At 41.8% G+C, this 23,599-nt stretch overlaps 1 protein-coding gene across 1 annotated transcript in view; it reads left to right on the top strand.

The window, feature by feature from the left end:
- Positions 1–23,599, top strand: part of CAP2 (cyclase associated actin cytoskeleton regulatory protein 2) — a 203,835-nt gene that overhangs the window by 124,296 nt on the left and 55,940 nt on the right. Inside the window, exon 5 of the mRNA XM_073589936.1 lies at positions 22,167–22,310. Coding sequence (XP_073446037.1) covers positions 22,167–22,310 — 144 coding nt within the window. The remainder of the gene's footprint in view (positions 1–22,166; positions 22,311–23,599) is intronic.

The raw sequence follows: 23,599 nt of genomic DNA, 5'->3' as shown, positions 1-23,599 counted from the left end.
TCCGATTTTGTGGCCGGGGCCCCTCAGGGTCCAATTTTGTGGCCGGGGCCCCTCAGGGTCTGATTTTGTGGGTGGGGCCCCTCAGGGTCCGATTTTGTGGCCGGGGCCCCTCAGGGTCTGATTTTGTGGATGGAACCCCTCTGGGTCCAATTTCGTGGGCAGGGCCACTCTGGGTCCGATTTGGTGGGCGGGGCCACTCTGGGTCCGTTTGGTGGGCGGGGCCCCTCAGGGTCCGATTTGGTGGGCGGGACCCCTCAGGGTCTGATTTGGTGGGTGGGGCCCCTCAGGGTCCGAATTGGTGGGCAGGGCCCCTCATGGTCCGATTTGGTGGACGGGGCCACTCTGGGTCTAAATTGGTGGGCGGGGCCACTCTGGGTCCAATTTGGTGAGCGGGGCCACTCTGGGTCCAATTTGGAGGCCAGGGTGGCTCAGCCTCCGATTTGTAGGCCAGGGTTGATCAGTCTCCGATTTGGAGGTCGGGGTGGCTCAGCCTCCGATTTGGAGCCTGGGGTCACTCAGCTTTTGATTTGGCACACCGGCCCTTTAAGACTCATTTTGGTGCGTCGGCCCTTTAAGAATCGCTTTGGCGCGTCGGCCCTTTAAGAGCCAGTTTGGCGCACTGGGCTTCTAAATCCACTTTGGCGCACATTCGTTCTCAGGGGCATGCGTCATGTGATGAAGCTAGATTTGCATTTGTGCTGTGGGTTTCGCTTCAAGAGCTGATATTATCTGGCAGAATCTGTGTCCTGGGGGCGTCATGTAAAGGTCGTAGGCGTTGGCATAGTAACTGGGTGTGCCTGTGCATATCAATGAGCTTAACTGCCATTTGAATCGCCTCAGGGCATATTTTCTTTGTGGCAAAATTTCCCCATTAAAAAGCATTGAGACAATTCATTCCAATGACGGGAAAAAAAATTTCAAACGCAAATTGCGCAAAAACTACAAATCCGATCGACACGAAAAATACTTAGCACACCTCTCGTGGACGCTGGCTTCGAAACGACACCTCTACGGAGTCTGTGCATGTAGCGGTTCGGGCCGCATTAATTGCGGAAATCAACTGAATAATAATAAGAAGAAGAAGTTAGCAGCGTTCGGATTACAAGATAGAGCTTTCTTCAAACCACTATAATTAATTGAGTCAATGGACAGGAGACTTTTATAAAGGTGTCTATGTAAGACCGATGTCTTTAATGCAGGTCGGTCGCTTCGGCTTGCAGGTGAAACAGCTGTTTGTCTGCGAGATTAAGAAATTGTGTATGTGAATAGTGGCAAGACCGCAGCGGCACAGAACTGTTCCAGTTTCCATCTGCAGCATGATCGTGGTGTGAACCCAGCCTAAATGAGGAAAGGAAATATTTGATCCCTTGGTGATTTTGTAAATTTGCCCACTGACAAAGACATGAACAGTCTATAATTTTAAGGGTAGGTTAATTTTAACATTGAGATATACAATATCAAAAATAAAATCCAGAAAATCACATTGTATAAATGATATAAATCTATTTGCATTTTGCAGTGAGAAATAAGTATTTGATCCCTCTAGCAAAAAACCCTTGTTGGCAAGCACAGCAGTCAGACGTTTTTTGTATTTGATGAGGTTTGCGCAAATGTCAGGAGGAATTTTGGTCCACTCCTCTTTGCAGATCATCTCTCATCTCTAAATGATTAAGATTTTGAGGCTGTCGCTTGGCAACTTGGAGCTTCATGTGCCTCCATAAGTTTTCTATGGGATTAAGGTCTGGTGACTGGCTAGGCCACTCCATGACCTCAATGTTCTTCTTTTTGAGCCACTCCTTTGTTGCCTTGGCTGTATGTTTTGGGTCATTGTCTTGCTAGAAGACCCAGCCATGACCCATTTTTAATGTCCTGGCGTGGGGAAGGAGTTGTCACTCAGGATTTTACGGTACCTGGCTCCATCCATTCTCCCATTGATGCAGTGAAGTAGTCCTGTGCCCTTAGCAGAGAAACACACCCAAAACATAATGTTTCCATCCCCATGCTTGACAGTGGGAATGGTGTTCTTTGGGTCATGGGCAGCATTTCTCTTCCTCCAAACATGGCAAGTTGAGTTAATGCCAAAGATATCAATTTTTGTCTCATCTGACCACAGCACCTTCTCCCAATCACTCACAGAATCATCCAGGTGCTCATTGGCAAGCTTCAGACTGCCTTGCACTTGTGCCTTCTTGATCAGGGGGACCTTGCGGGCACTGCAGGATTTTAAGCCTTTACGGCGTAATGTGTTAGCAATGGTTTTCTTGGTGACTGTGGTCCCAGCTGCCTTGAGATCATAAACAAGTTCCCCCCGTGTAGATTTAGGCTGATCTCTCACTTTCCTCATGTTCAAGGATACCCCATGAAGTGAGATTCTGCATGGTGTCCCAGATCAATGTCGATTGACAGTCATTTTGAATTTCTTCCATTTTCTTACTATTGCACCAACAGTTGTCTCCTTCTCACCAAGCGCCTTACTTATGGTTTTGCATCCCATTCCAGCTTTGTGCAGGTCTATGATCTTGTCCCTGACATCCTTATAAAGCTCTTTGGTCTTGCCCATGTTGTAGAGGTTTGAGTCTGACTGAGTTTGTGGACAGGAGTCTTAATTAAAGGTGACTATGTAAGACAGCTGTCTTTAATGCAGGTAACGAGTTGATTAGGAGCGTCTAACTGGTCTATAGGAGCCAGAACTCTTAATGGCTGGTAGGGGATCAAATACTTATTTCTCTCTGCAAAATGCAAATAAATTTATATAATTTATATAATGTGATTTTCTGCATATTATTTTTGATATTCTATCTCTCAATTTTAAAATTAACCTACCCTTAAAATGATAGACTGTTCACGTGTTTGTCAGTGGGCAAACTTACAAAATCAGCAAGGGATCAAATACTTATTTCCTCAACTATATATATGTATGTATAATCCAAAGTGGAGATTGACCACCATTTCTGAGTTCAGCCTAAGGAGTTACATACAGGTCTTGGTATCTTAAAGGACCCAATGGTCCACCTGTCACATAGAATACAAACTTGATATAAATTACTTTTCACAGTTAGGGGGCCTTCATACGACCAGAAGATTCATGTCCGCCTTTGTTTACTACTATATAAGTAATAGTACAATAACATGTGACAAAGGACTGACCCTGGAGGTCCGCTGATGCTTGGAGCATGCAATGGATGTAGGCTGCATGTATGTACCACCTTCTCCTTTGTATACCTTCAGCCATATAGACAAACACCATTAGAAACAGCTTATATAAGAGCTGCAGGAAACTAGTGAGTATATTCCATCACGTCCCTGATCAGGAAATAACATATTACAGTACTGTGTTGTAGTATAATAATAAAATGATGTTTCGGTTCCTAAATCGTGAGGCTGGGGCAACTTTGACCATGACCCAGATTGCATGGCCAGAGATCGATGTATGCTTCTGTTGCTGCTTTGCAACATCGTCAAATGAATGGGGTTACATTATAACCCAAAGATGAACTTTTATGAACTTTTAGATGAACTTTTTCCAAATTTTCTGTGTTATTTTCTATCAGACAAGCTTGAAGTAAATACAGGGTTAATTGGTAAAAATCAATGGATGGTTTCGGATGAGTCATCATGTGAAGCAGCACTTACCTCTTGTTCTAAACAATCTTAAGAAACTCTGTAATAAAGCAGAAGTGTTTACTCAAAGAATCCTAAAGTAATCTGAAGCAACTGTACCCTGTCTAAAATGACAAGACTTTTCATAGAGCACATGCCTCAGTCATGCAGGAGGTTTTTCCAGATCCGTTCTGCATCTCCTCTACAATGGTCTTTTTTTCTGTATTGAGATTAGCTATAGCATAAAATACATTTTTTCACTGTTTTGGATAAATTATATTCCTTAGCATTCCCAGTTATATATGGTGGATTTAAGGGGATGAGGCAAAATGAATGGAATTACTGTTCGCGTTGGGAATTATGTTTCCATACATGTATTCAAACTAAAAATAGTGATGACGGTTCGTTATTGCTATGAGGTACAAATTATCATTAAAATATCGCAGTGCAGTCAGATTTATAACTAATGTAACTGTCCGCCACACACATTAGGTGATTGTGCCAATATCCAGCCAGTAATAGTAGGGTTGAACAATAACCGTAAAGACTGACACATCTGACCATCCATACGTGTGCACTTCTTTTATAAGGAGATTATCAATAGCACAACACAGTTATAGGAATATTAGGATTTGTGGCACCCTATACAATCATTAAAGGTTTTCCGTTAAATAGTCACTTTTTTGATTTACAGGTGTGGCCAAAAGTATTGACACACAAAATTTGTGTTTCAGCGTTTTTTAGATCAGATGTCAGATGGTTATATGTTTAATGAAGTACAATTATAAGCTTTTCAGAAGTTTTTAAGCTTTTATTGACAAATACATTGTTTTTATTTCAAAGACTCAATCTTTACAGTGTTCCTCTGCATCCATGTACAACATGAATTCAATAAAGAAAGGATTGTTTTACTGCATCACGAAGTGCCACCTATTTTTTTTCCTCCTCGGCCTGTACTTTGTATGATGGCAACCCCTTCCTGCCTAATCAGTGCTTGGAGTGTATCACAATTGATATACTTTTTGCAGATAAACAAACTAAGCTGTATGATTTGCAGCTGTTAAACAGACACAAGACATGCAGGGATTGCCTGTTAGAGAATCCCCACAAGTGTTGAGGCTGTCAGACAGCCGCACATTATGCAGCCACAGGTTTTATGATTGGCTCACCGAGGAGGAGAGAAAGACCAAGCTAAAAAAACAGAAAACCAGAGAGGTTGGTAACTAAGTGGATTGCAGACCCCTGATCCTATCCACACAACTAGCAGTAGTCGTGGATCTTACCTACGATGATCCTAGACGCCTCGGCACAGCCGGAGAGCTAAATAAGCCTAAAGCAAGAAAGGGGAGATCTAAACTGCCCCAGAGCAGACCCCAAAGGAATAGATAGCCTCCAAACATATATTGTCGGTGAGACAAGATGAAAACACAAACTCAGGCAGAAAAATAGACTGAGCAAATGATGGGGCCCACACTGACTAGACAGGACAGGAAAGGAAAGACTCTGTCTGCAATCACGCAAAAAAACCTTGCAAAAAATGCCCAACACGTCTGATAGAAAAATACTGAAGACGCATGACTTCGCCAACTATATCAGCACTCTGGTATATTCTGAAAGCAGAGCAAAAAGAGGCCAATCTAATAATGGACAAAAACAAACTGGCACAAGCAGTAACATATGGATGGAGATTCAGCACAGCCCCAGCCAGAGCTGGCTGACCACACAAAACTGAAATAGACAAAACCAGATCAAATGTGAACAATAGCAAAAGAACACTTAGCTGAGCATGCAGGGACTGAGCTGGAAACTAAGACCTCAGGAGGCAGGAAAAAATCACCAGCAGGGATAGAGGGAGTCGACTGTCTTAAATCCAGTCAGAAACCCCAGATCTCCAATTGTCCTCCTCATTATCAGGTGGCAAGCCTCTGTTAATCAGATCAGCTCCATTACCTCCAGTAACCACCAGATGGAGCCCAGAAAGAGAACTCGCAACCTCTCTGTCAATATAACCAGTTCCACTACCTTCACTAGTAGCCAGAGGTAGGCCAGAAAGCGAATTCACAACCCATAGGTACTCGAACATATTATACGAGTATGCTCAAGATACCAGGATAACATCCAAGCATGCTCGAATAAGATGTTATCTTAGCACCTTGGGCAGCATGGTGGCTCAGTGGATAGCACTGCAGCCTTGCAGCGCTGGAGTCCTGGGTTCAAATCCCACCAAGGACAACATCTGCAAGGAGTTTGTATGTTCTCCCCATGTTTGCATGGGTTTCCTCCGGGCACTCTGGTTTCCTCCCACATTCCAAAGACATACTGACAGGGAATTTAGATTGTGAGCCCCATCGGGGACAGCGATGATAATGTATGCAAAACTGTAAAGCGCTGCGGAATATGTTAGCGCTATATAAAGATTATTATTATTATTCGCCCATCAATAGACTTGATACCTTTTAATAACTGAAAAGATGGTAACAAAGCTTTTGAGACTACTCAGTTGGATGAATTCTCATCTCCACACAATAAAAGAAAAAAGAATAAATCTACCTGTGAAATTACTTGCATTAAAAGAGAACTTCTGATCTAAGAGAGACAGAAAAATTTGGGAGTATAAACTTATGACGATCTTTAACACACTCAGTACAGGAGTGAACATGTGCACAGATATCAACTATGGAATGTGCTCCTCAGACCATTTGAGGGCACCACAAACATTGACTAGATCTCAATCACAGGACAATAAAACTTTCACACTCCTTATCTATGAACTGTTCCACTATTTACTACCACAAATGTTTTCTCCTCGTCCCACATTCATAGTTCTGCTTCACAGTCACTTGCCTTATTTAAATCTATTGCATTATTTCTTTCTGTGCTGTGTTGTGCATAAATATGTGACTCTTAAGATTTTGCATTAGTCTATGCCTGATGAAGAGACCTGAGTAGTCTCGAAAGCTTGCAATTTGTTACTATCTTTTCAGTTATCCATTAAAAGGTATCAACCACTAAGGACTCTCAAATTTTAATATTTTTCTTAAATTGAGACATTTATATGTATATATCATGTAGCTGAGATACCAAAACATTACCGTACATCCCAAAGACATAGTCAACCCCTGCCCTTTAGTCAGTACAAAAAAAATTAACAAATTCATGATGACCTTTGACACTGTCAGTGCAGGAATGAATGTGTCGCATGGATTTATGTCTTTTTACATCAATTAAGGAATTTGCTCCTAAGACCTTGTGGAGGCATCACAACAGAGAACCAGACCGCAATCAGAGGGCAATAAAACATCCAGACTCCTTATCTATGAACTGTTCCAATATTTATGTCTATCCCTCTCCCATATTGATAATTCTGCTTCACGTCACTTGTCTTATCTATTGCATTTTTTTTGTGCTGTGTTGAACATAAATATGTGATTCTTCAGATTTTGTATTAGTCAATGCCTGATGAAGAGACCTGAGTTGTCTCGAAAGCTTGCAATGTGTTACCATCTTTTCAGTTAGCCATTAAAAGGTATCAACCACTGAGGACTCTCAATTCTGAATATTTTTTTTAAAGCTTCCAAAGTGATTCACATTGATACTCTGATCTATGTTTTCTTACAGGTCACACAGGCTGAATTTGCCTTGTCACTGGTAGCCATGCTATTTTAAGCAAAGAACTGAGACCAGTCAGGAAAGCCATAAAACTTAGACTTGGAGACAGGTGCAAAGAATGTACAAGGCATAGACGACACATCGATAAAAAGAGCAGCAGCTGGGATTTCTCATTTACAACTTGAATACATTGAGCTGAGGAGCTCTTCTTTATCAGTCACTGATAGTCAGGCTCATGAAATCACAGCTGTTAGTCTCCTGCGGTTCTACGGGGCTACACTGCCTGCTGGTGACTTGTGAGGTCAGTTGTCACTGTACACTCATCCATAAGTGACTGTTGTTCCACAGTGAATGGATACAACATCTTTTGTTTGTCTCCAAAGTTCAAAATGTCATAACACAGATACAATATTACTATGAATATGAAGTCACCATGGTGAACAGCAGCAAAGTGCATGGGTAAAGCAGTACATTCTGTGCTTGTTAGTGCATAGATTCTGTCCCTAAAAAAAACATTTACTTTAAATAGATCCCCTACATTCATAGACAGGAAAAACGTCCTGCAGACTCTTTTATATTAAAAAAACAAATATTGAGTGTGATGTTAATTTAGTTGTATGGTGGCATTTTTTTCAGTTAGAACGGCATACTGATGTTAGCTTGTCCAAAGATGGATGGCATTGGGTTCAATAGAGTCCAAATCGCAGCAAGAATATAAAATCATAAAATGCGATGGGATGAGATTAATTGATCTCTGTCGCCTGCTGCTGAGACTTGTAAGCTGCAAATGTTACAGTGTTGACACTTATTGCATAGAATTATCTGCTGCTATGTGCATAAAGAAAGTTGCATTTTCAGTTTCACATAAATGGTGTGAAACAAACACAGTTCTGCACTGCCACTGTTGTGGAGTACAGTAGAGTTGAGCTCTGCTAGAACCAGTTAATGATGTAAAACCACACGGGCAGTTACAGTGGGGGAAATAAGTACCGTATTTTTCGGACTATAAGATGCACCAGACCATAGAACACACCCCAAATTTTCAAAAAGAAAATAGGGAAAAAAAATAATGTGTCAAATGGGGGTCTGTCTTACAGTCCGAATTCAGCTTACCAAGGGGGATCGGTACAGGTGCAGGAATGGTCATTCGGGTTGTTCGGTGGTCCAGGATGGCGCAATGGCCTCCAGGAAATCCCATCCCAGGCTGGTGCGGCAGTGGTGCTCTGTGCTGCGGCGGCGGGGCTCTGTGCTGGGCCGGAAGCGGTCTGTGCTGGGGCGGTGGCGGTTGCTGAGATCTGAATATGAGCATGCGCCACCCCCAGCGGTCATTTTCCCGGAGGCCACCACATCACAGCAATGGATCTGCGGGGGCCTCCGGGCTTTGACCAAATGCAGGCGAAGTCCCCCACGCAGCACAGAGAGCCGCCGCCGCCCCAGCACAGAGAACCGGTGCCCCAGCACAGAGAGCCGCAGTCACCCCAGCACAGAGCGCTGCTGCCGCACAGAGCGCTGCTGCTGCTGCAGCATTTGTAAGTATATTCCGACTTTAAGACGCACCCCCATTTTCAACAAAAATTTTGGGGGAAAAAGTGCGTCTTATAATCCAAAAAATATGTTGTTTGATTTTGGAAGTTTGCCCACTGACAAAGACATGAACAGTCTATAATTATACAGGTAGTTTAATTTTAACATTGAGACATAGAATATGAAGAATACAATTCAGAAAATCACATTGTATAAATTATATAAATTTAATTGCATTTTGCAGTGAGAAATAAGTATTTGAGCCCCGACCAACCATTAGGAGTTCTGGCTCCTACAGACCAGTTAGACGCTCCTAATCAACTCATTACCTGCATTAAAGACAGCTGTCTTACATAGTCACCTTTATTTAAGACTCCTGTCCACAAACTCAGTCAGACTCCAACGTCTACAACATGGGCAAGAGCAAAGAGCTTTATAAGGATGTCAGGGACAAGATCATAGACCTGCACAAAGCTGGAATGGGATACAAAATCATAAGTAAGGCGCTTGGTGAGAAGGAGACAACTGTTGGTGCAATAGTAAGAAAATGGAAGAAATTCAAAATGACTGTCAATTGACATTGATCTGGGACACCATGCAGAATCTCACTTCATGGGGTATCCTTGAACATGAGGAAAGTTAGAGATCAGCCTAAAACTACACGGGGGGAACTTGTTTATGATCTCAAGGCAGCTGGGACCACAGTCACCAAAAAAACCATTGCTAACACATTACGCCGTAAAGGCTTAAAATCCTGCAGTGCCCGCAAGGTCCCCCTGATCAAGAAGGCACATGTGCAGGGCAGTCTGAAGTTTGCCAATGAGCACCTGGATGATTCTATGAGTGACTGGGAGAAGGTGCTGTGGTCAGATGAGACAAAAATTGATATCTTTGGCATTAACTCAACTTGCCATGTTTGGAGGAAGAGAAATGCTGTCCATGACCCAAAGAACACCATTCCCACTGTCAAGCATGGGGATGGAAACATTATGTTTTGGGTGTGTTTCTCTGCTAAGAGCACAGGACTACTTCACTGCATCAATGGGAGAATGGATGGAGCCAGGTACCGTAAAATCCTGAGTGACAACTCCTTCCCTGCGCCAGGACATTAAAAATGGGTCATGGCTGGGTCTTCTAGCAAGACAGTGACCCAAAACATACAGCCAAGGCAACAAAAGAGTGGCTCAAATAGAAGAACATTGAGGTCATGGAGTGGCCTAGCCATCTCCAGACCTTAGTCCCATAGAAAACTTATGGAGGCACATGAAGCTCCGAGTTGCCAAGCGACAGCCTCAAAATCTTAATAATTTAGAGATGAGAGATGATCTGCAAAGAGGAGTGGACCAAAATTCCTCCTGACATTTGTGCAAACCTCATCAACTACAAAAAATGTCTGACTGCTGTGCTTGCCAACAAGGGTTTTGCCACCAAGTATTAAGTCTTGTTTGCTAGAGGGATCAAATACTTATTTCTCACTGCAAAATGCAAATAGATTTATATAATTTATACAATGTGATTTTCTGGATTTTATTTTTGATACTCTATCTCCCAATGTTAAAATTAACCTACCCTTAAAATTATAGACTGTTCATGTCTTTGTCAGTAGGCAAACTTCCAAAATCCAAGGGATTTCCCCCACTGTATACTGATGTAGAAGACAGAAGACACACTTAGTAATGCAGAGTAGACAGTAAACAGAAGCATAAGGTGAATTCTGCACTTAGATTAGTTTAAAGCATTATTCCCATCTCCAAGATCCTATCTCAATATGTAGTAGGTGTAATAATAATAATATTAGCAAATCCCTCCAATTAGAAATGTAGTATGCCTCATGTGCAGGCATTGCAGGATCTTCAGTATGAAAACAAACAAAAGCCAGCTCACCAAGTGTTCACCGCAGACCTCGGAGCTCCGTCTGGACTGATGTGTAATCAAATAGGAAAAAGCAATTAGTTCCAGCTGCGTGTAAAAAATTTCTTCTTTATTTCAACATTAAAATTATGTCATCTTCATAGTAAATGCCATACACACGGACACGGCAACGCGTTTCGATCTGTAAGATCTTTGTCAGAGCCAGATGGCTCTGACAAAGATCTTACAGATCGAAACGCGTTGCCGTGTCCGTGTGTATGGCATTTACTATGAAGATGACATAATTTTAATGTTGAAATAAAGAAGAAATTTTTTACACGCAGCTGGAACTAATTGCTTTTTCCTAGGATCTTCAGTATCTCAAGTTCCGACCTCTGATGTAGTGACAGTTAGCTAATTGCTAGTGGTCATAACCAAGGTCCTGCAATGCCTGCACATGAGGAAAGACATATAGTGAATCAGAAAAACTATACTACATTTCTAATTGGAGGGATTTGCTAATGTTATTATTATTACATATACTACATATTGGGATAGGATCTTGTAGAAAAGTGGCGACTGTCAGGAGCACACAAGAGAGGGAGGGAGGGGTCTGCAGCACTGAAGAGAAGCAAGTACTGCTGGGAAATGTAGATTTAGCAGATAAGAATATGATTACCTAGGTGAAGCTGAATGTCCTGAGAGGCAGATAGAGAAGAAAAAAGACAAAAAGATACAAGAAAAACTATTGTCTAATCTCGCCAATATCAGTAGGTTCAGCAGATGTGTATGGGGGGGCTTTACAGCAAGCTGTTACCTAGGAAATGTTAAGAATTTTTTTTCTGTAAGCTCCTATTAAAATATCACTAAGGCCTGTTTCACACATACGTTTTTTTCATGAGTTGCAATCCGCGAAAATGGCCGTTGCTTTGACGGATCCGGGGAAGGCAGAAATTTAAAGGAACCCGTGCCCGGGGAGGAGAGAGACATGCGCAGTGTACAAATGCGGATCCGGCCAGCAAAAAAATGTTTCAGTGTCCGTCCTGTCATGTATGCGGCGGATCCGTTTTTTTTGCAAAACGGTGGATTTTGACTGATGGTGACAGATGGATGTGTGAAAGAGGCCTAAACAATAGTAAAGAAAATATGCTTAATGAAGTCCGTTTTAGTCTCTGGGCTTCTAGAAAATAAGGCAACTTTCATTTACTTTGTGTAATGGAAATAGGTGCGCAATTTTGAGCTCCTCTTCTGCACAGGACAAATTTCTTTCCTGGACCTGTGGCTCATGGCCAGATTCACTGTATTTTTTATGACTTTGGTCTTCATCAAATTGACAACACTAGCAAAATATTATGGCTTTTTGATTGTTTAAAAGCAGCGAACCCTAATATAGTTAATGCTGCAAATAAACTCTTTAAAAATGAACCTGGGAGGATAGTGTACACAATTTTCACTACATGCCTTTGTCTGGTCCATCTATTCAGGCAAACAGACTAATCTTGGCACAGTGAATATATGCAAAGAGAAAAAAAAACAGTAGTAAAATAAATTCTTGGTCATGACGTTGTCATCATTAGAGGGGTTAAATCATTACATTTTGTCTGGAAAACCTTAACTGTAATGCTGCACTGCACTAAGCCCAAGTCGGCTTGAAAAATTCCTTAAAACTGAAAAGTAATTTAGTATTATGCGCTGGGCAATAAAACTTGGTCATATCTGTGTAACTTCATGATCAATATTAAAAGGGGAAGAAATATTCCAACAGGTTTAAAGTTGGAGTCACACATAGCAACTTACCAGCGATCCCGACAACGATATCAACGTGTCAGGATCGCTGGTAAGTCGCTATGTGATCGCTGGTGAGCTGTCACACAGACAGCTTCACCAGCGATTAGCACAGCGACGCCGCGCGCGCGGCATCGCTGTGTTCGTTAGCGCTGATGCCATGGATCCATGTAAAAAATAGAATTAAAATAAAAAATATTGTTATTCTCACCTTCCGACGTCCCGCGCAGGATTCCCGCCTCTTTCCACGCTCCGGTCCCAGTAATCCTTTGCGAGAATAACCGCGATGACGTCCGTTCTCGCGGGATAACAAAGTCTCGCGGTCATTCTTGCAAAGGACTACTGGACCGGGAGCGTGGAGAGAGGCGGGAAGACTGCGCGGGACGCCGGAAGGTGAGAATAACAATATTTTTTTTTTCTTTATTATTATTTTACAGCTGATCGCTGGTCTCCCGCCTATCACACGCAGCGATGCGTGCTGGCCAGCGGGAGACCAGCGACGAAAAAAATGTCCAGAGGTTTCTTGCAGTGATCAGCGATACCGGCAGGGGGGGGCCGCTCGCTGATCGCTGTCACACACAACTATCTCGCTGGTGAGATCGCTGTTGTGTCACAAAAGTTGTGACTCAGCAGCGATCTCGCTAGCGAGATCGCTGTGTGTGACGGGGCCTTTAAACAGTTTATATGATTGTTAGAAAACTTTCTGTATTTTTCGTTTGCTTATACATGCAAATATTTTTCGAAAATAAGCTAATAATGGGGAGAGGTCAAATCTAATAAGGCTCTGTTCATGTTAGCTGTGAAACCATCCATTATGGTGTTGATCAGTTTATGCCACAATTATCTAAACAATAGAAATAGAAGGAAGTAAAAATCACAGACTAAGTAATAAGTTTAGTTAGTCTCTGCTTTGATGCATAGTTTGACAGATCTTCTAATATTTGCAGAGCTGTATGAATAGGGCTTGCTGTCAGTTTATAATGCAGAAAAAATGAAATATATACAGAGAAAGACTCAGCACTCAGGGGTTATGCAGCAGAATTGTATCAGTTGTATTGCAGCAAGCCAATTGCAATTAATATTTTACGTTTTGGTGCTAAATTCTAGACCTTCATCAGAATAGAACAGATTGATGTGGGTGAAGCAGTTAGGGAAAAGGAGTGCAAAAGAGAAGAAACCATCAAAGTGTAGAGGCACTGCATGAGCAACGATGGTTGTGTCTCCTTTGCGCTCCTCTTCCCAAACTGCTTGATCTCTGACAATTCATTGCATTCTGATGAACGTCTAGAATTTAGCACCAAAAGATCAAATATGAATTGTAATTGGATTGCAGCGGTGATGCCGTGAGATCATCAGAGCTCATCAGCTGATGAACTCATGTGACCTCTCTCATGGCAGCTCAGCGCTATACAGTGTGGGTGCGATGACTCTTCTGTCAGTGTATCGTCAGCAGCCAGTTAGAGCAGTCACATCTCCTTGAGTTCGCTATGGGACACTCTGATTACGTGGACTTTGGCGAACAAGAGAGTACATGGTGGTTTATTATTTTTGATTGTTTACAGGAGACAAGGGCATTGGTGATTTGGTGTTAGGTGATAATGTGTTTTTTATTTGAATACGTATTTAATTATTTTACCTGTTTTATTTTTTCAAGTTTAAGCACAGGTGCCGGCTGATGAGAGACTACTCCCATCAGCTCCGCCTGCTATCACTGCTATCAGTGACAGCAGACATAGCCTGATGGGAGTAGTAGTCTCTCATCAGCCGACGCCTGCTGACCCAGTCACCGCTGCTGGGGTCACAGTCACTGCTGCGGGGTCACTGTCACAGCATTCTGACGGCGGTAACGCTCTACTGGCAGTAACATTACCACCAATAAAGAACCACCGCATCAGTGTTTCCCACTCTGTCACACAGATGACAGAGTGGAAAACACCATAGGAAGCCCATAAAAAACTCAAACAAAAACTCCGGAAACATTTTTATACCTGCGATTTTGCCGCGGATTTGACTGACTCAATTGAAGTGAATGGGTGAAAAACGCTAAAAATCCGCACAAAGAATTGACATGCTACAGAAAAAAATTGCTGTGCGAACACTCAAGGAAAATTATTGAGCATGTGCACATCACTTCAGGATTGTCATTGAATTAGCTGGCATAAAGATTCCATATCATTTTTGGCCCATTTCCATGAGGAAAACACATTGTGAAAATGCATAAAAAATGCACAGTGTGCACACAGCCTTGCAGTTCTACTGCATAACTTCTGAGTGCTGAATCTTTCTCTGTAAATACTTTATGAACTGGATCACTACTCGGGCACTCCTACCTTTGCAGATTGATGTATAGTAGTACCATATAGCAGAAATATAAAATGTTGGTCCTATATCCTACTGTATCAGTTACTATATTCTACCTATGCAGACAAACAAATTATCATCATCGTTCAACATGCCATGTCATGGCCGATGCAGTTCTGTTTTTACCTCCAAACCCGGGTCATTAATTCCTAAGTAGTCATGCAATAGATTGGCCTCTACTGTTAGATATCAGTGTTGGTTGTCTAGTTCACCCTCTTGAACTCAGATATTTTGCAGAAAATATGAATTTCACTGTTGGACTAAAGTACTGCTTGTTATTACTGACACATCCTCTTCTTCAAATAAGTATTTCTACTGTGTAGATTATGTAGATATGCATTGTCTATGGTCCATTTTACAGACTTACAGTATTCCACCGTAATTTACAAATCATGTAAAAAATTATATGAACATAAAAAGGAATAAGAAAAAGAAAATTGCTAAACCTGGGGTCACAGAAATGGGTTAGGGCTTAGCAGAGGGAAGCACTCCGATTGGGAAAATGGATCATTCTCACAGTAATCTTGTGTCTTCCAGAATGATCCAAGACAGAGACCCAAACTTTCATTTTTATTATCTCAGTGCTACGCCCACATACCCCAACTTGATGACATAATATTGGGACTTGTTTTGGGTTGTGCAGGGTTGATCAGAATTCCATGAGATCCCCAACTTTCAGGATAACTTCACCCCTGGTGGTCCCAGGTTGTAGATAATGTTTCCGATCATAATTTTATATTTTTATAAGGATCAGACATGACATGTATAGCACTATCCATTTGACTAATATTAAGCTAGAAGTATTTTAATGGCCTTATGGTGATGTGAGTGAATGCGTGGTGTTCGTCCCTTCACTATGATGCCTAAAATACAGTTGTGGCCAAAAGTATTGACACCCCTGCAATTCTGTCAGATAATACTCAGTTTCTTCCTGAAAATGATTGCAAACACAAATTCTTTGGTATTATTATCTTCATTTAATTTGTCTTAAATGAAAAAAACACAAAAGAGAATGAAGCAAAAAGCAAAACATTGATCATTTCACACAAAACTCCAAAAATGGGCCAGACAAAAGTATTGGCACCCTCAGCCTAATACTTGGTTGCACAACCTTTAGCCAAAATAACTGCGACCAACCGCTTCCGGTAACCATCAATGAGTTTCTTACAATGCTCTACTGGAATTTTAGACCATTCTTCTTTGGCAAACTGCTCCAGGTCCCTGATATTTGAAGGGTGCCTTCTCCAAACTGCCATTTTTAGATCTCTCCACAGGTGTTATATTGGATTCAGGTCTGGACTCATTGCTGGCCACCTTAGAAGTCCCCAGTGCTTTCTCTCAAACCATTTTCTAGTGCTTTTTGAAGTGTGTTTTGGGTCATTGTCCTGCTGGAAGACCCATGACCTCTGAGGGAGACCCAGCTTTCTCACACTGGGCCCTACATTATGCTGCAAAATTTGTTGGTAGTCTTCAGACTTCATAATGCCATGCACATGGTCAAGCAGTCCAGTGCCAGAGGCAGTAAAGCAACCCCAAAACATCAGTGAACCTCCGCCATGTTTGACTGTAGGGACCGTGTTCTTTTCTTTGAATGCCTCTTTTTTCTCCTGTAAACTCTATGTTGATGCCTTTGCCCAAAAAGCTCTACTTTTGTCTCATTTGACCAGAGAACATTCTTCCAAAACGTTTTAGGCTTTTTCAGGTAAGTTTTGGCAAACTTCAGCCTGGCTTTTTTATGTCTTGGGGTAAGAAGTGGGGTCTTCCTGGGTCTCCTACCATACAGTCCCTTTTCATTCAGACACCGACGGATAGTACGGGTTGACACTGCTGTACCCTCGGACTGCAGGGCAGCTTGAACTTGTTTGGATGTTAGTCGAGGTTCTTTATCCAACATCCGCACAATCTTGCGTTGAAATCTCTTGTCAATTTTTCTTTTCCGTCCACATCTAGGGAGGTTAGCCACAGTGCCATGGGCTTTAAACTTCTTGATGACACTGCGCACGGTAGACACAGGAACATTCAGGTCTTTGGAGATGGACTTGTAGCCTTGAGATTGCTCATGCTTCTTCACAATTTGGTTTCTCAAGTCCTCAGACATTTCTTTGGTCTTCTTTCTTTTCTCCATGCTCAATGTGGTACACACAAGGACACAGGACAGAGGTTGAGTCAACTTTAATCCATGTCAACTGGCTGCAAGTGTGATTTAGTTATTGCCAACACCTGTTAGGTGCCACAGGTAAGTTACAGGTGCTGTTAATTACACAAATTAGAGAAGCATCACATGATTTTTCGAACAGTGCCAATACTTTTGTCCACCCTCTTTTTTATGTTTGGTGTGGAATTTTATCCAATTTGGCTTTAGGACAATTCTTTTTGTGTTTTTTCATTTAAGACAAATTAAATGAAGATAATAATACCAAAGAATTTGTGTTTGCAATCATTTTCAGGAAGAAGCTGAGTATTATCTGACAGAATTGCAGGGGTGTCAATACTTTTGGCCACAACTGTATATCTGCCATAAATATCGGATCAATCCAAAACCACAATATTCATATCTGAACACTGGTAACAAAAAATCTCAGAACAGTTCTTTGATCAGAGGATGCTCTTTCCTGGGAAGTGTATTCCTTCACCTCTGCATAAATTAATCTCAGACTTGGTATATTTCAAAGCATTTCTGTGCTGTAATTACATGGTCACTGAAGCTGGTCCCTACTCCAGTAGAGGTTGAAATGTTAGCTCTCCCTGTCACTTCCTAGTTTTAACTTGTTTTTCTTTTCCCAGCTATAATTAATCCCATATGTTCAATGTGGAGTTCTACTTCAATGGAGGTTGAAGTGTTAGTAATTAATCCAATATTTTCAATGTGACATCTCCGGAGATGTCTTATGGATAGGGATGAGGGAACTCGACTGGTTAAGCGCTGGGTTTGTACCGCTCAGTACCAAACCCTGAACACAGACTTCGAAATGGAAGTCTGTATTACTGTTCGGGTTCGGCATTCAACTAAAGCTAATTGAAAGGCTGCAGCACAGCCAATCAACAATCATTCAGGCTGTGGGCACTTTCTACAGTCTTACTGATGTCACCACTTATCATAGCCACTGTGTGGCAGCATGGAAAACAGCAGCTGTGACCGGTGGTAACCTTACTGAAGTCACCGCAGGTTACAGCACTGCAGGTTCCCACGCTGTCACATAGAGGACAGTGTGGGAACTAGCAGCTTGGACTGGCAGTGATATCAGTAAGGTTACTCCCTATCAAAGCCGCTGTTTGCCACACTGTCCCACAGCGACTCTATCCGGTTGTAAGTGGTAACCTTACTGACGTCACCGCCAGTCACAGATACTACCGATTATTGCGGACCACTGTGAGACCCAGCAGTGTCTTTTGCAGTTAGTGCCTAAGAAACTCCGTTCTCTAAATGGGAATCCATATACTGGAATTTTGGACGATCCTCGTCGTGGGACCTCGATGTGGAATATGGCAGACTGGAGTGGTAGTTTTATCTTTAATAAAGTGGTGAAAGAGGGTATTTGTCGGGGAGTGTTTTAACAAATAAAGGACTTTTTGGTGTGTGTGTGTGTGTGTGCGTTTATTTTTACTGCTCTGTTAGTAAGGGTGTCTGACTGATATCTCTCCTCCATTACTAACCCCAAACACAATTACTCCGATTGCCACCACACCAGGGCAATTGGGAAGAGCTGAGGCTTATCACCAGAACTGCTGCATCAAATATGATGCACCACTTGTGGGGCAGCTATGTAGGTTGGGAATGGCCCAATAACAATGGGAATTCCCAGCCTATTAATATATTCCAGCAAATGTTTGCTATCCCATAGCTGGTTATTAAAAATAGGAGGGACCTAATGCCGTTTTTTTTTCATTCACTCATTCATTCATTCATTTATTATCCAAACCACACTTTTTTTTCTATAGTTTAGCCAAACGCAAGAAACCCCAACATTCCCAGGGTCCTCTCATCCCTTCTTATGGATTTTACTTTTTCTGTATGACACTTTGCGCCTCTATAAACACTCTGCTCCCCTTATGTCTATACCATTAACCCCACCAACCAGTATCTTTTTCCACAATCACCAAAAATAAATACACATTATGAAGATAGCAGTGACAGTTTAGGATTTGTTACTCTAATATACCTAGCAAGGCTGGTTTCACATATGCGTTCTGCAGAGCTGCGGAGGGCTGTGTACTTCCTCCATTAAGCCCCACCCACTGCCGCATATCCGGTCAGCTCCGCCTACGTCCGCATGCAGCCTGCGTACCTATCTTTAACATTGGGTACGCAGGCCAAGCAGATGTATGCGGATGCGTCAGCATGCGTCGTTTTGACGCGCCGCTGACTGCAACAAAATGCAACATGTTGCGTTCGGCGCAGCGTCAAAACTACACATTTGGACGCATCCGCATACATCCGCATGGCCTGCGTACCCAATGTCAAAGATAGGTACGCATGACGCATGCAGGCGTATGCGGAGCTGAATGGAAGAGGTGTGGCAGTGAGCAGGACTTAACGGAAGTACGCAGCCCACCGCAGCTCTGCCCAATGAAAAAGAGAAACCAGCCTTACACATTAGAAACTGTTAATATAAGCTGATTGTGAAATTACCCTAGTAATGCAATTTTTTTCAGTGAATGTGCTGAGACCTTTTTGTGGATAAGGAGTTTGTCTGCAGAAATCTGTGCCCCTTTCACAGAATGTGTCAGGCCATGCACACAAAAAGCCGTCCTCCATAGCGTGTCCACATCGGACATTACCTGCCTGAACCCTGCTCATATAGGTACTGTTCACATGTTCAGGTTTTTAAATACATTAGTTAGGGACTGCTCTGAGATGGGTATACCTTGACGTTCAGTAGAGCGGTTTAGTATACATTTTTTGCAAAAAATGTATCAACCAAATACCCTATTTTGTTATCATCTTTTTATTAGCACTTGCTGTTTACTGTTACTTTTTTACAACAGGATATTTTTATGTGTTTGTTTTACTGTGTTTTTCTGTGTTTGAGTCTTTTGGTGGTGTGAACACTGTCATAGAGACTTGCTCGCTGTGTGCATGGCCCATTTGTTTGTGTGACTCACTGATAAACTGTATACTTTCTGTGATCTGCAACCACAATGAAAGGACTGCTCCACTCAGATCTCTGTAGAGACCAGTGAGCAGCACAACAGTAACAAGAATGGCGCTGCCATTTGTCCTCAATGACACTGTCCATAACTCAATATCACATCATCAATGAAATGCTCCACATTGTGATTCTAAACTTCACCCTCTCCAGAAGGGGAGCAGTGACATCAGACATGTGGGAGCAGTCCCTGCCCATATTTACTGCAATCCTACTGTGATCTATCACTAAACTAGGCTGGCTTTCAAGGCAAGTGTCAGCAGCTGCTCCCCCTAGTGTTTAAAAGTTGAAAATATCACAAGTTTTTACATTATATTTTCTATTTTCTGCCCTTAAAAAATATACATTTTTAAATTAAAACATTAATTCTTTACCTTTTTTTCAATTATTGAAAAACAAAATGTTGACAATATATTCCCTTTAACTTCCAGTATATCACATTGATATCAGTGCTAATGCAATGTTTCTAGGCTTTGTGTGACAACAAAACCCTATAAATAATACTGCAGATCTGATAAGGGGCCTTTTTAGAGTTAAGTTGGAGTCACACATAGCGACTTACCAGCGATCCCGACAACTATATCAACATGTCAGGATCGCTGGTAAGTCGCTATGTGATCGCTGGTGAGCTGTCAAACAGACAGCTTCTCCAGCGATTAGCAGAGTGACGCCGTGCGCCCGGCATCGCTGTGTTCGTTAGCGCTGATGCCATATTCATGACAAAAATAGAATTAAAATAAAAAATATTGTTATTCTCACCTTCCGACGTCCCGCGCAGTCTTCCCACCTCTCTCCACGCTCCGGTCCCAGTAATCCTTTGCGAGAATTACCGCGATGACGTCCGTTCTCGCGGGATCGCGAAGTCTCGCGGTCTTTCTTGCAAAGGATTACTGGGACTGGGAGCGTGGAGAGAGGCGGGAAGACTGCGCGGGACGCCGGAAGGTGAGAATAACAATATTTTTTTTTTCTTTATTATTATTTTACAGCTGATCGCTGGTCTCCTGCCTGTCACACGCAGCAATGCGTGCTGGCCAGCGGGAGATTAACGACGAAAAAAATGTCCAGAGGTTTCTTGCAGCGATCAGCGATACCGGCAGGGGGGCCGGTCGCTGATCGCTGTCACACACAGCGATCTCGCTGGTGAGATCGCTGTTGTGTCACAAAAGTTGTGACTCAGCAGCGATCTCGCTAGCGAGATTGCCATATGTGACGGGGCCCTTAGAGTTGCTTTGTTTAAAATTAAAATAAGCGCTGTAGTGTATAGAAGAAAAACAAGGAATCACCGGGCGTTGCTGGAAAACATGACGGCTCAAAGGTAGAAGTACAGTCATTTTATTGAGGCTACTTGTTTCAGCGCCAAACAGGAGTCTTCATCAGACCTGTTCATTGCTGAAACCTGTGGTCTCAATAAAATGACTGTACCTCTACCTTTGAGCCGTCATGTTTTCCATCGGTTCCTTGTTTTGTTTTTTTACACACTACATAACTTGTTGCAGTTGCCATCGTGCATAACTGGCACCACAAGAAGCAGCAGCTGGCTTACTCTTGACAAGTTTTCGGTCAGATTTGGCCTGTATTAAGCACATCATTCAGTTGAGCAGTGTCGCCTATTCTCAGAGCTACTTTATTTATCCAAAACCTCCTGTTCACTTATAGAGCTTTTAAACTTTAAGGCTATGTACCCACGTATGCAGAAAATTCCTGACTAAAAACCTGACTCCTTCCCAGGAAAACGCGTTTTTTGTGCACGGTTTTTGCACGTTTTTTATGCGTTTTTTTCCAGAGCATCCACATTTTCATAGAATATAGTTGGAAATGCATTTTTTTACTGCAAAATTAATGAACATGCTGCGTTTTTTACCGCGATGCGTTTTTTTTCCAGAAAAAAACGCATCATGTGCACAAAAATTGCAGAATGCATTATAAGAATGGGATGCTTAATGTATGCGTTTTTTAAACGTTTTTGCATGGAAAAAACGATTAAAAACCGCGAAAAAAAACGCTTATATGGGCACACAGCCTAAAACAAGGCAAGATCTGGTTTTTCCCCTAGGGTTCTCTAAAGGGCTTAAAAACAAACACAAAAAACGTACACATATTTAAAATAATTCAAAGTAAAACAAAAAAACTACAAAAAAGTTTTGATAATAAGCCATGAAAAATACTTGAAATAGATACTTTTTTTAAAAGCATTTAAGCATGCTGCCATATTAGCAGGTGTCAAGGAGACTTAAAGGGATAACGATATGATCCTGTCATAATGTAAGTATATATCTTTACTTTTAATAGATTGAACTAGCATCTCTTCTCAAACCCATATCAGAGAAGATTCTTGAAGTGCAGACATTCCGAGAGAAGAACCGAGGAAGTCAAATGTTCAACCACCTTTCAGCAATAAGTGAAAGTATTCCAGCACTCGGCTGGATCGCAGTGGTAAGTTATATTAATTTTAGTCCCATCTTATACAACTTCCTTTGGGTAAAAGTCGTTTGTAATTTGGACGCTATGAAGTAAATCCATCAAGTCTGGTGTTCCCTACTACAGTCTTGAAGAAAAACCCGTTGGAGTAGAATGCACCAAAATCATTATAAGGAGCACACAAAACAAAGAATTTGTCGCATCTTTTCGGGCTGCCATGCTCTAGATTCAGAATTCTACTCTAGCTGAATACTGGAATAGATTTCAGTCATAATATATACCACATCCTAGCGTAAATTTTATTCAATTTATCAGATTGGCCATGACCTTTCTGCTAAGTCTAACCAATTTTCTAGAAAACAGGTGGGACTTATGCAAAAATGTAGCTCAGTGTTTTGCAAAAAGTTGTGACTTTTAAACTCTTTTGATGAATTACCCCCTATATCTTCATGTAGAGAAATACTAGCAAGCAAAATAAAACATTAAGCACTGAGGACAGGCATAATAGAACCTGTGAAACACACTATATATAGTCATGACCGAAAGTGCCATGGCACCCTTGAAATTGTTCCAGACAATGAAGTATTTCTCCCAGAAAATTATTGCAATTACAGCACACGTTTTGTTATACACACTTTTATTTCCTTTGTGTGTACTGGAACAGCACAAAAAAACATAGAAAAAAAGGCAAATTGGACATAATTTCACACAAAGCCAGAAAAATGGGCTGGACAAAATTGTTGGCACCTTTCCAAAATTGTGGGTAAACAACTTTGTTTCAAGCATGTGATGCTCATTCAAACTTACCTGTGGCAAGCAACAGGTGTGGGCAATATGAAAATCAAACCTGAAAGCAGATAAAAAGGAGAGAAGTTGATGTAATATTTCCATTGTACGTCTGTGTGTGCAACACTAATCATGGAGAACAGAAAGAGGAGAATAGAAATGTCTGAGGACTTTAGAACCAAAATTGTTGAAAAATATCAACAATCTCAAGGTTACAAGTCCATCTCCACAGATCTTGATGTTCCTTTGTCCACAGTCCGCAACATAATCAAGAAGTTTACAACCCATGGCACTGTAGCTAATCTCTCTGGATATGGAAGGCAGAGAAAAAATGATGAAAGGTTATAACAAAGGATAGTTTGAATGGTGAATAAGAAGTCCCAATCAAGTTCCAAAGAAATTCAAGCCGTCCAGTAGGGTCAGGGTGCATCAGGGTCAACGCAAACTATCCGTCAACATTTGAATGAAATGAAACGCTATGGCAGGAGACCCAGAAGGACCCCACTGATGACACAGAG

The sequence above is a fragment of the Dendrobates tinctorius genome, unplaced genomic scaffold (assembly GCF_039654945.1).
Source record: "Dendrobates tinctorius isolate UK_male_01 unplaced genomic scaffold, ASM3965494v1 ptg000115l, whole genome shotgun sequence".
Taxonomy (NCBI): domain Eukaryota; kingdom Metazoa; phylum Chordata; class Amphibia; order Anura; family Dendrobatidae; genus Dendrobates; species Dendrobates tinctorius.
This window is presented reverse-complemented; position numbering and strand designations above follow the sequence as displayed.